At 37.7% G+C, this 13,223-nt stretch overlaps 1 protein-coding gene across 3 annotated transcripts; it reads left to right on the top strand.

Annotated features, from left to right (window-relative positions):
- Window positions 1–84: 84 nt before the first annotated feature.
- Window positions 85–12,923, top strand: LOC308398250 (uncharacterized protein). Of its 3 annotated transcripts, none has more exons than XM_080884780.1 (16): window positions 85–316; window positions 2,129–2,220; window positions 2,334–2,497; window positions 3,482–3,669; window positions 4,250–4,354; window positions 4,923–5,061; window positions 6,075–6,222; window positions 6,380–6,512; window positions 7,135–7,287; window positions 7,379–7,416; window positions 7,522–7,551; window positions 7,653–7,819; window positions 8,866–9,341; window positions 9,496–9,595; window positions 11,031–11,442; window positions 12,274–12,923. In XM_080884780.1, exons 3-16 carry the CDS (start codon window positions 2,366–2,368, stop codon window positions 12,354–12,356), a joined length of 2,304 nt encoding a protein of 767 aa, XP_080740906.1. In that variant the 5' UTR covers window positions 85–316; window positions 2,129–2,220; window positions 2,334–2,365; the 3' UTR covers window positions 12,357–12,923. The 3 variants fall into 3 exon arrangements, with proteins under 3 accessions (XP_080740906.1, XP_080740907.1, XP_080740908.1); XM_080884781.1 differs by having other exon boundaries at window positions 2,152–2,220; XM_080884782.1 differs by having other exon boundaries at window positions 2,173–2,220.
- The last annotated feature ends 300 nt before the right edge of the window (window positions 12,924–13,223 follow it).

A 13,223-nucleotide genomic window follows, 5' to 3' on the forward strand; every position in this document is an offset into this window, starting at 1 on the left:
GTTATTTTTTTATTTTTGGTTTTTCTCTTGCTGTATTTAATATAAAAGACTGCAGCAGGTGTCATATATACGGGGAAGGCGTACCTCATGCAGGGCACAATAATCAGAGCTTAGTCACTTCAGTTACGCTTCTCTTGGCATGCAGTAATTTTCATGTTTTCTTTAGAAGCTCTGGTTGAACCAGTTCAACTTCATTCTGTCGTTGCTCAAATTTAGTTTGCTTACATCTCAGCGCTCAAGACTGTATAGAAAGAGAATGGAGGCTGTAAGCTCCTAAGTTGGACTTTTGAAAATGAAGAGCTGACAACTGATTACGGTAAAAAAATATATCTGTTCCTTGTCTGACATTTTCATTTCAGAGTGCGCGTTTTCTATATCTGGCTTTTATTCTGTGGAGGTTTTCAGGGCAGAACTGCCTGAGTAATTGACTGGAGTTTCATTTGTTATTCACCAACATTTAGAAACCTGATACTTTTTAACAGCATACAGTTCAGAAGTTTACCTACATTCAGCATGGGCATGAATGTCATGGTTATTTGGGCTTTTAGTTAAGTTTTTGTTTCCCAGGATTGTACAAGTTACATTTTTAATCATTTTAAAAAACAGTAATTGGATGTAAAAGTTTTAATTGATTTTGGATTTTCTGTAATCAACACTGTGAAGAGCATACATATAGGCTCATAGATAGACTCAGATCTTTTAAAGGTTCTCCAGTGTCTTTTGACTTGGCTAGCCCAAGAACTTTGGCTTCTCATTGTGTAAACCTTATGTAGAGGTGCTTAGAGAAATGTATATTTAGCCGGTGTAGCACATTGTAGTCTGCTGCCATGTCTCAAAGCAGTTGCATAGTGCAGTTCACTACCTGGACAAATTTGTGACTGGAAAAGACCTAAATATTTTCCACGGGACACAAGATTTAAGTTAATTGTAATGTCTTATGTTTTCATTACATACACCTGTCAATATAAAAATCAGTTCTGTTTTTTCCAAGTCAGTTTGCCTCACAATATCTTTGACAAACATGGATCCAGCTCACTGGATATATGTGGACTAAAAAGAAGACCATACATTTTTGGACTTTTGTGTGTTTTCTCATTAGTTTTGCCTTCTTACTGACAAATAACCCTCTCAAGCACCAAAGTATGAAAATATTAGTGTATGCACAAGGAGCTGATGGGTTTCTTTGTAGTCAGCAGCATTTCTTCACATAGTGGAAAAACTGAGATGCATCTTTAAAAAAAGATTTCTGAAGATACCTCAGGGTTTAAATGTGTAGCTTAATCTTTATCCTGGAAATAAAAGAAACTTTAAAAACAAGAAAACTGTTTATTGATAGGCAATAGCTTTACTGGTTGGGCCCACTTTGAATGAAACTGGGCTCTATGTGGTCCATGATGTAAGATGAGTTGACATCTCTGATTTAGTTTCTAAAACTAGAAAATCTGTCACAGAGCCTTTTAAAAGAATGGAAATAAAGATATACACCATAATATGTTGAACTATTTCTCCAGAACAGATTTTTATCACACCATGGACTTTTAAGTACAAAAGCAATGTCCCACTTTGCACACAGACATCACAAACAAATAAAAAAAACAAAACTCCTGTCATTAGAACATTAGTGAAGCTCAGAAAAAAAGCTAAATAACGCAAGTCACTACCAGCCACTTCCCCCTCCGTGGCCACTGCCTGCAGGTATTGCTGCTTAAGAGATGACGCCGCTGCCTTTGAGCCTCCAGCTTTAGGTTCTTATTAACAATTCATGTATTAAAAACACCACCAAACCATGCTGCTCCCACCAACCATGTTTCATGTCAGGAAAGAGTTTTTGATGTGAATCTGTAGTACTGTTTTACATCCAGACATCGTGTTTTGCATTTTTGTATCGATACAAGTCATTTTTTATTACTTAATTCTTTCATTTTGTCCCACCATTCTCATTTAGGGTTTTGCACATGGTGGGCATATGTTTGCTGGCTGTTTTATACTGTTGCCACACTTTTCAGTGTTAAGAAGATTTATTCTGCTATGATGGGTGGAACCTAAGAATTTGAAATGTGTTCCTTTTTTCCATTGTATTTATTTATTTGATTGATTGCTCTATCGGGTTGTCATTTATGATTTCCAGAGGTTGTTTGCTGTTGTCCTCAGGTTCTTGTACCCCTCTCTCAGGATTACTTATTGTGATTGGTGGGGGATTCCCAAGTGCAGAAACAGCAGGTATGTCATGGTCTTTTCATTTTGATTCAGGGCGGGGGGTTGCAGCTAATGAAAAGTGAGTTAGTGCTCTGACTCTTGACTACTTCACCTTCCTGTCTTTGTATTTGCCAAAGGTTCAGACTCGCTCCTTGCCTGAGAAGCTGAGATGCTGGACAGATTCAAAATGCATATCTTATTGCTGGGCCTGGCTCTGTTGATGCTAGGCCTGGCCTCTGACGCCTCTTCTCTTGGCCTGACTGTGCATGTTGTGCCCCTGGACAGTGATGGAGGAAAAACAGTGAGCAACATTTTCCCTCTTTAATTTTTTTTCCTAAAATCCAAGATCTCCCACACTCTCAGCTGTTCCTCATTATACATTTTTACTATCATGTTTTAGTCATGTGTTGAGATTTTCATAAACTCAAAATTATAGCAGGTAAATAATAAAAGACATTTTCCATGATTCATAAACCATATTATTTTATGCCTCAGCATTATTATTTATTAGAATTATTTATCAAAACTGTGCTTCTGTAATTTTACTTTACTAAAATTATACTTTCCTTGAAATATCCTAATGAACGTGTTTACCACTCAATTAGTTAAAACGTTTCAGGATTCACTGCAAGAACGGAAAAAAAAACATTAAAATTGACATGCTTCAAAGTGAACCCTTCCCCTTCTTTCTTTATTTTAGTTGCTACTTACTTATGTGTGCAAATAATTGATTCTTTTAATTCTACAAAACAAATTCAGTGTCAGTCATTGTGTAGTGTGTTAGGTCTGTTGTAATCTAGTTGGGCATTCTTCTATGCAGTCCTGTCAGCTGTGTACGTCTTAATTACTCATGGCTCCATCTATCCTCAAAAACGAACCCTTACTTTCATATAGATTTAATAGCTGAACTAAGGATAATGTTGATATTGTTGTTGTTTTTTCATAGTTGTTGTCTCCCATTGTTACATCACACTGGGCCACAAACATCCCATAAATTAGTGCTTCAACCCAAATTCAGTTATTTTTAGTTGTTTCATTCGGTTGATGGGAATTGAAGTGTAGCATCCTACTAATACTCAACATTAGTGGGTAAAATAAAAGTAACAAATACTTTATTTATCTCAAAGGGTAGGAAATTACGCTTACTAATAACTGTCAATTAATAGTCAACATACTAGTTGTGTGGGTCTCAGATTGATATTTGGTGCCTGATGAACTACATGCAAATGTTTGTAATGTTTGTTTAGTGCAGACATGAGGGAGTTTGTCTCTTTACTTCTTGCAGGTGCGGGCTCATTTCACTGTCATTGCTCCTAGTCCTTGTCCGTCTTTGTCTGAACTCTGTGCTCCAGGAGAGGACTGTCTAGTCCACACCACCCCGTTACCTTTCATTGGGACCAAACCCTCTGACTGGTGTGTCCGCCAGTGGCAGAAAACTGTCCCCAGTGACTACAGAGCTACCATCAGTTTAGGGTATGAGACCTACAATGCGAATACCCTTGACCTCAGACATGCTAAATTTTGTATATTAATTTTTACATTTTAAGTGTCAGCTCCATTTTTCATCTTTTTAAAAGAAATTTGCGCAGTCTATTTGGAAATAACTCTGAGATTATTCCAAGTGACATTGTTTTGTTTCTTAGACAACTACGGAGGACTTTTATTTGTATTTATTTTTTTTGTTCTACTAGATCAGCTTTGCATAATTTAGAGTTTTTTCTCATTTGTTGCCCCTCGCAACAAAGAATGGGTGAAGCTGGGGCTTCTATGGTCCCAGCGAGAGGTTTGTGCTTGAGATAACCACATTAGTGATATCCCACAATATCTGAAATCATAAAGCGCTAAGAGTACACAAAATCATTTAAAATTGACTATTTCAAGCAGTCTGGAGCCCAAAGAAACTGACTTATGATTCTTCAGTCCTGTGCGAATCAAACCGTTTGCTATGGAGCATTGTGTTTACTATCTGTGACAAGATCAATGATGTTATTTGTTAAATTAAAGGAAGAAGCCATTAATACAGTTTTTTTTTTGTTTTTTTTTACTGTTTTAGGTCCGGAACAGAATTTTTTGTGTCTATAAATGCAGGACCAGTGATCCGGGCAAACAGCGGGAGACTCAACCACCCTGCTTTTGTGGCTCTCCCTCCTCCTCTAAGGTAGTGTAAACACCTACTCTCTGCTCTCCTTCCTCCCGACTCCTGTATTCAGACATGAGCTGAATTTGTGTTAATTAAATTAAGGACATTTAAGCTGTCATAAAGAGATATAAGCTACATATATCTGAACAAAGAGCCATACAAGATTTTACATGAAATAGATTTTTAAAATGTCACTTGGTTATTCGGATGATTTAAATCTGAGTGTAATCTTTATTTTTTTGTTAAAAAGTCCATGTAAAATCAGAGTGAAGCCTGAGTCTGCAGGTTTATGCGATCAGTTTCCGCTGATTTGTTTATCTGTTACTCATGCTCACCACTCGCAGTGGCTTTTTCAGCTCCAAAAGCCAGCTGTTGCTGGAGGCCAAGTTTAAGATCAAAGAGGCAACACTTCGAGAGCTTATTGACGTCAGCCAAAGTCTTTGCTTCTCAAAGACTTCTTCAGAGTGATGCCTTGCCCTTCAGCTGTACAGACTGCACCAAATCCACTTTCATTTTTGTTTTCTCTCTTGTTGTGATTTATGATTCAAGAAGCTGATTATCTCTTTGTCTGCATGCCACCAAACAGGGCCCGTGTGAACTGTCCTCACGACTTCCATCTGTCAGTGAAAGACTTGGATGGGGACAAGGTCCGATGTCGATTTGCCAGTTCTGACAAGGGAGAGTGTGTCAGCTGCACCCAGCACTCTTTCATAGAGCTGGATGGGGTGAGTTGTATTTCACGAGTTCAAGGCTTTATTATTGTAGGCACTGAAATCTATTTTATTCTTAATTAAAAACATATTTTACTATTTTAAAGATGATTACAATTAAACATAAGTGCGGATTAGACTAACATAAATATTTAAATATGTTCAGCACCAACCAACACCCAACCCACTCCATCTTTGGGGTTTCATCAAGACAGAAATCTGGCGTAAAACTCTGCCAAATCAGACATGTGGAAATACCTGCTGTGGTGAATGATGTGTCTTAAATTTGTGAAGAAAACCCCCCAAAAACCAGGGAAAAAAAGCAAATCTCAGCTTGGGTGAAAAAAGAAAGGCTAGATACAAAGAGGTTGCAGGTGAGCTGGGAGGAGCTGTAGGTCACATACTGGCAAGGGGAAAGTAAACAGCAGGGAGTGTTAGACTGAAATAACAAAAGCACAGTGTACACAGTGAAAGAACAAAACATGTAACTATGACAGTGACGTAGAGCATAAAAGTATAAAGGAGCTTAAAATTTAAACACAGTAATAAAATATTTTACATCCTTGCTCTTTAACAGAATGTTATCTATTGCTTCCTTTACCCAAAGTAATCTACCTCCTCTCACCAATGAGAATCTGGAATTCTCATTGCCCATAATGTCAAAGCTATTCTACGGCTGAAGCGTGTTGAAGACATCAGGTCACTCTGTACTAGCAGAAGTCTGCCTTTCCAGTAATCACATTCCAGTTAATTTGGAAGTGCAACTGAATTCTCTTTGGTCTTTGATCAGTGAAATGGTTTCCAAAGTAAAAACTTGTTTGGTTTAGCCATAATTTGCTTAGTTAAAAGCACCATTGTGTAATATCGTTTGCATACAGTCTGGAAACAAGTTTAACCACTCAGTTTTTTTTGTTGTTTGTTTGTTTTTTTGCCTTGTATTGATGTCATTTACAGTCAAACATTGCCCACACATACCATTGTGGAACTTGTTCATCTCTGTTGTTGACATTGTTTCATTCTTTTACCAGGAGAAATGCATTTTGTCCTTCACTGGACAGGCACCTGCAGGACAGTATTTTATTTACCTGATGGTGGAGGACCTGATTCCTTCGCCCAGAGTAAACCATGCCACAGATCTGCCCCTCAGCTCTGTCCCTGTCCATCTCTCTCTAACTGGTGAGGCTGACAATCGCTTAGATGACATTTTGGTTCAAGTATAGAGAATAATAATTGCGCTTTCTCTCATCATCTGCCAAAATGAAAATAATAATTTTACCAGATTAATAATAACTTATAGCATAATGTAATAAATGGTTTCATTTTGTCTTTCCAGTGGAAGAGTCATATTTTAGTTGCTCTGATGAACCAGTGGCCATAGACAGGACCCCAAAAGATGACTCTGTGCTGTTTCTTCTGCCGTACCAGGAGGAGAAAATCAACACTGACTATAGGTCGGAGGAGGAGAGGTGAGTCCTGGTGGCTCTTCCTTTGCCATCCCTCCCACTGCTTTTTAAACATCCCAACATGGTTTATTCTTTTATTTTCTGTTGCTGTTGCTGCGTTTTTGCTGCTTATGCATGTATAGGAATGTGCATATGTACAAATATACTTGTATAGAAAAGTTATATAAGAGTCTGCTTGTGTGTGCATATATATGGATGTCTGTGAAGGTTCTCAGTCATCCAGGTCATCGTAGTCAAAGGAGCTTGCAAAGAAAAGCGTCTGGACTTCTTTAAGTTGCTTGAAGACGTTTCACCTCTCATCCGAGAAGCTTCTTCACTTCTAAGGTCAAATGGCGGAGAGTCCCAGATTAAATCTAGGACTCTGGCGGGGAGTGTTAATATAATGGTTTGGTCAAATGAAATTCATTCAGTTGGTATATATTCTATTTGTACCAAGTGGATTTTCTTACATTTCATTTTATATATTTCCGTTGCATTTTACTAAAAAAATATATTCCTTCCTGTTTATTGAGGGTTGCGAGGGTGAAGAATTATTGTGCCTGTGTGGCTTTGCAAGAAGTGCGAGAGGTGTGAAGTATTTTTAGGTGAATCAAACATTATTAAAGGTTTCTCTCAATATTTACAGTGTTTTAGAGTTTGCCGTGGTTGGGCCCCCTGACCTCTACAGGACTGGCTTCACATCAGTCGGCCCCCTGGCCACTATGGCCATGGCCTGGATCCGCTCTGAAAACAACCTGACTCATCTGTTGCCCATCTGCTTTGCTGCAAATACCAAGAGGTCAGCTGATGCTTTATTAAACCTGTATTTATACATTTGCATATATGCGCTTCAGATGAACCTGTCTGATCTGAATGTTTTATCCTGTCAGTTTACAGTCAGAGCCAAGATGTGTGTGGCTATACCAAAGTAAGAGCTTGCTTAGAAATATCTGGCAAAACAACTTCTTTCTTTACAGCAGGGTTTTATCTGAAAATACTCACTGCTTACATGTTCCTTTTCAAACTTTTTCAGGGGAAACCAGAACATTACCTGCTGGAACAGGTAGAAATTCAGGTCTTGTGTGTGAGATTCAGGTGATTTCGAGTGTGATAAGTGTGGTTGCGTGAGTTATTATCAATAATTAACCTTCTGCTCCTGGTCAGAACTGAAGTGTGAGAAGACAGAGATGACTCTGGTGCTCCCCATCACCTCGCTCACAAACATCAACCTTGCCGAACTCCAGCTTAACAGCCCCACCTGCCCCGTCAACTACAACAACACACATGTGACTGCAACCATCTCCTTGGACGGCTGTGGCACAAAGACTGTGGTAAAATACTACGCAATTATGTCTTCCTTTACTTTTTTGGTAGCTGTGGCTTTCTTCTTTTATTTTAATATGAAAGGCTTTTATTCAAGAAAGGAATCACAGCAGTATTTAAAGAGCAGCTTAACGTAAACTGAAACTCTTGTCTTTGCTGACACCATGTGGTTTCCTTTCTCCTTGTATAGATGTGTTTCAGGAGTCTTTAGAAAGCAGTTTTAACTAAGTAACGAATCAATAACTATGAACTATGAGTTGATGAATATCAAAATGGTGAAATAAAGCTTAGCTGAATTAGCTCAGTCAGCTCTGAGAATGTTCACTCTGAGTTAAGCTTGTAAGAAGAGTTCAGAGATTTAGGCTCAAACATGCAGCCTAAGGGCTGTAGCCTTGTGATTGTACCTCCGTATGGACTGAATCAAATGTAAGACATTAAACAGTCATATCATTCAGTAACAATTCCAGCGTAATGTAGCTTTAACCCCCAGCAGATTGCTCTTTCAGCACACATAAATGTCCTCTAGCCTAATATATATTGCCTACTGGACTTGACCTCTGTTCAGCTAAAAGAAAAAGAATTTGCCTCCATCTATCAAGACACATCCATGCTGTGTAATATTAGTGCTGTAAGGCTGGATAATGCTGTTCAGTGAAATTATAGTGGGATAAAAAAAGAAGGCTGTAAAGTTTAATTAAGTAGTCATCAGAGAATAAGAGAAATCCTTCTCATGTTTGCTTCAGGCTATAAAGGAGGGAGACGATATGTAAAAACTGAGGTGTTAAAATAAACTTTCCAGCGAGCAGTGTCACAGAGTCACCTGCAGTAGACCAAGAGTTTAACTTATCTGTCTTTTCTTAAAAAAATAATTTCCCTTATTTGAAGCTCTGTCATCTGGTTACACAGAAGATGAAACTTATTGGAAACCTTTTATTCAAAATAGATTTTCTGGCCTTATATTAAAAATGATTTCTCAAACGATAAGATATTTTGCAGTGATAGATTATTTGTTTGGATTTTCATTTTCTCTTTTCTCATTCTCAATTTTTCCCAGCACTCGGGCCCAGAGCTGGTTTACACCAACACCTTGAAAACCGTGCGTCCCTACTCTATGATTAGCCGCCAGCCCTTACTTATCCTGCCTTTGGCCTGCCGCATCCCAGGAGTCCAGGTCAAGGGCCCAAATGCTTCAATTGAGATGCCCACAGAGAAAGAGACCTTTGGTGAGTTTCGTGTTTGGATTGAATTTTACCTCCCAGGAACAGGGCCCCTGGCACAATTCACCAGAAATCCCACGTTTCGCTCTAACGTCAACTCACCACAAAGAGTGCGTAGAGCTGTTGACTCGGAAACAGGAAGCAACTCCAGTAACAGTACCAGTGTAAGTGAAGAAAGTGGATCCAGGATCAAACAACTGGACCTCTACGTCAGGTCCAATTGCAGTGTGGTTCGAGCCGAGATGATAGTAAACGACTGCATCGAGTCTGAGACTGAGGACTTTGCAATAAGCCGTCCTATTCTAGAACAAGGGTCAGTAACATTCAGCTTGTGTCCTGTCATTTTTTCAAAGTTACCACTTTGGAGAGGACAGATGCTCTTAGAAAATCTTCTCAAAGAAATGTTGTTTTCAGTACATGAAGCATATCATACAAACTGAAATAGCAGTCGCATTTCTCTCTTTCAGGTGCTTGGCATCCAGCAACACCTTAGAGATTATTACTACCCAAAATAATTCCAGGGTTTACCGCCTTGATTTGAGTACAATACAGACCAATGGAACAACTGTAAGTGATGTCATATAACACACACATAAGCATAAGTGTCACTTTGCTGTACTCTTTCTGTGTACCAAAGGCTTGTTTCAAATAAAAGTTGAAACTGAGAAAGAAATCATTTTGACCAGCAAAATACAAAAAGTATTCAGGGTCATTCAATGTCAATTCATCAAATCACTGTTAAAGATACATTTCTTAAACGGCATTATGCAAAATTTCAGCATTACTGTGGCTGTTTTAGACAATTTTCTAAAAACTACTTGAGTTAGCTTTTTTCACAATTTCTGTCTCTAAGAACACTTAGGAACGCAGCTCAAGCTAGGAGAGCATGAAGGATGCTTGAAGTCCCTTAAATATTTGGATGTCTGATCTCCGACAGCTGATTTGTATTCCAGCAGAAACCACCGTTTTGTACGCAGGGGGTGATATTTTGTTTACAACTAGTCAGATACAAGGAGGATGATATTATTTAGTGCAGTTCAAGTCAGGTGAAAGGATCTAGCTCAAGTAGTTTTCTAGATAATTGAATTTTAAAAAGGGGGCTTCACAAAAACGGTGCTAGAAAAACATTTAAAACAGCCCTGGTGTTTTCCCTTCAAATACTTATCTGAGAGCAATAGTGGCATGATGTTTTTCATGATTCCTATTAAGAGTGTATTTTTGCCCTCAGTTTTGTTTTCAAACAAATTTGTGATGGTCGAGTGGGAAGTTGACAAATGAGGTGCTCCTTAAAAGTGATGCAAGCCCCTGTGAGTTTTGTAGTGTGTTGTAGCCACGGGAGTCATAATAACTCATAATAACTGTTTACTTAATTAACAGTTCTAGCATTTGAAAAATGAATTTTACAAGCTTTCCAAAAAACATTGTGTTTAAATTAAAATTACGATTTATTTTTATGTATGTTTTACCTTATTTATGTTTTAAAATAAAGTTGATATTTTTAGTTTGGAAGCCAGTTTTAGGGAAATCCCTACAATTTTTCTCCTGTTCAGTTGCACATATGCTGTTTTCCGCTTTTTTAAATTTATTACATTCTCAGATGCAAAAATAAACAAATAAATAAATAAAAATTAAATGTTGGTGTAGCTGGTTCTATCCCACTGGGCCAAACAGATTTCCATGAGACTTTGTTTTATGTAGCTAGCACCATCATCTGCTCAATGTTTGAACAATATGTTGATTAGTTACCAAATACCTCTAAAGCAAATTGCAGATTTTAAATTAATTTTACTAATCAGTAAGTGCTATCAAGCATGCTATGGAAATGTACTGACCACTGCACACATCATGTGTGGTGGCTGGCTTGTTCTGAGCAATTTGTCTTGATTGTGCTTTAGAATTGTTCCAGTATTAATGCTTCGTAAACAGCTGTAGTGCTCTATGTGGCGATAGTGTGAAATACTTTAATCTGAACACTGCTAAGTGTGGCTTTTTGTGTTTACAGCTGTATGTCCAGTGCACAGTCAATCTGTGCATTACCACCATGCCCTCTCTGTTGTGCCCAAATCTATGTACCAGCTCCAGGAGTCAGAGCACCCTGGTTGGCAGTGTGTTCACCAGCAGCTACACAGTCAAATCAGGACCTGTGAGCCTTGTGCTCACCACTCCTGCTCCAACCACAACAGCCGTGGCAAACACAACAACCGCAGCAAATACAACAAGTACTAATGTAACAACCGCTACTACAGCCACAGTTACAACTACTCGTACAACCAATACTGCAAGTACATCAGCAACTCCAGCTGTTACAGCTGCAACTACTGCAACCAGTATCACAACCAATACTGCAAGTACATCAGCAACTCCAGCTGTTACAGCTGCAACTACTACAGCTGTCCATAACACCGCAGGAAGTGGTAAGACAATTTATTTTAAACAAGACTTAACCTCTCCTCTGTTTTTAAACATTAATTCACTAACATGTAAAAGACAATATTAATGAAAATAAAAGTCAGTTTTAACCTTTTGGGTTTCCTGCAACAGTGGTTTTGATTTTCAGGAAAGTAATGAGCAGTGGCTTATTTCAGGGCCACTGGCTTATTCATTCCTGGCCAGGTGCCTAAATATAAGCAAATTAAAACATGTAGGTCACACTCAAGTCAAAGATGACAAAAGTGCTTTACAGGCTATGCAAATTATACATTTAATTAAGCGTTGGTCAACTTTTAATATTTCCATCGTTTTTAATACATTTAATTAAGAAAATGTAAATGTTCCTGTGTCTGAAGTACTTTGGGTCAACTTCTGTTGTTTAAATGTGCTACAGGCTCTAAATAAAAAAAGTGTGAGAGTCAACATAAAAAGATTTTAAAGTTTTTCAAGTTGCATGTTTGATGTACATTTTTTCATTTCCATAAAACAGTTCAGTGGGCTGCATACTGAACTTGAAGGATAGAAACAAAGTATCGATCCTATCACACTAGTGTCAACCTTACACCGATACAAGTGTTGGAATCAATACTATCAATATTTTTGATTGATCCGCCCCTCTCTACCTTCTTTAAGGAGTCCCAAAGAGATTTGTATCCCTTCCAAGTGTCAAACTGGTGATCTTTCACTTGTTAGGCAAATGTGTAAAATATTACCATATTCAATTATATAATCTTGCTTTTAATGTTTAAATGTTAATAAGTGCACAGTGTTAACTGTAAACTTAACTCACTGACCTCATCTCTCTTCCACTGCAGCTCCATATCAGGCCTCATCTCTGGCAACAGGAGTGATTTTGACAACTTTCAGCATATTTCTTCAGAAAATGCTCCTTTGCTGATCCTGCATCTGGAGTTATCTGTCACATTAGGGAGCACCTCATTCGTTTCCTTTGGACATTTAGAGATAGAATCACACAAATGATTCCAGTGTGTATTTTGAGCTGTTTCAGATTCCCACATTAAAGTGAGATCACACAAAATACTGTCAAAGGGAAAAGAAATAGATTGCATAGAATTTTCTTAATTCCTCTATCCTCTATCTATGTTTTTAGAATAACATAAATATGTTGCTAAGTAGTTATTATTATTAACCATGTTTCTAATAATTTTTCCTTTTTACAGTTCTATTTTATTAATCTATTATAAGGCCTTTCAACTGTGTTTGTTTGCCAATATGAATAAAGCATGAATTATTATTTGATGAAAGCTGTACTGGTATTGGATCGATTTCCTAGCTGTTGTAGGAGATTTTGTGAAAAGAAGCCACTTTTTTCCCCTTAATCAATCTCTACTGATGCCAAAGAAAAATAGAAAAAAAAATTTTTTTCCAGGAGCACTAATCAAGGTCCTAGGTCTAATAATAAGATCAGTGGTATTAGAAAAATCTCCAGGGTGGTTTTAACAATGAGGCAGAGAACAGCAAGTAGGAGGGTTATACAGGTATTTTAATTGTGAGTATGTAAATATGTCCTCATCCTTGGAGATCAGTATGTGCAATTTAATTATTTAGCTCTAAGGTACACTTACTAGCCATATCTTATTTTATCAACACATGTGTGGTGTCATATCAGAATCAGTTGTAGAATAATACATATATAAGCCTAAATATCAGTGCAAATAAATACTTATTAAATGCACTAACTGTATACGTTAGTCATTGTAACTGACAAGAAAGTTACTGAGCTTATCTGTTGAATTCAGTATAT

Source organism: Rhamphochromis sp. 'chilingali' (assembly GCF_963969265.1).
Source record: "Rhamphochromis sp. 'chilingali' genome assembly, chromosome: 6".
Lineage (NCBI taxonomy): Eukaryota > Metazoa > Chordata > Actinopteri > Cichliformes > Cichlidae > Rhamphochromis > Rhamphochromis sp. 'chilingali'.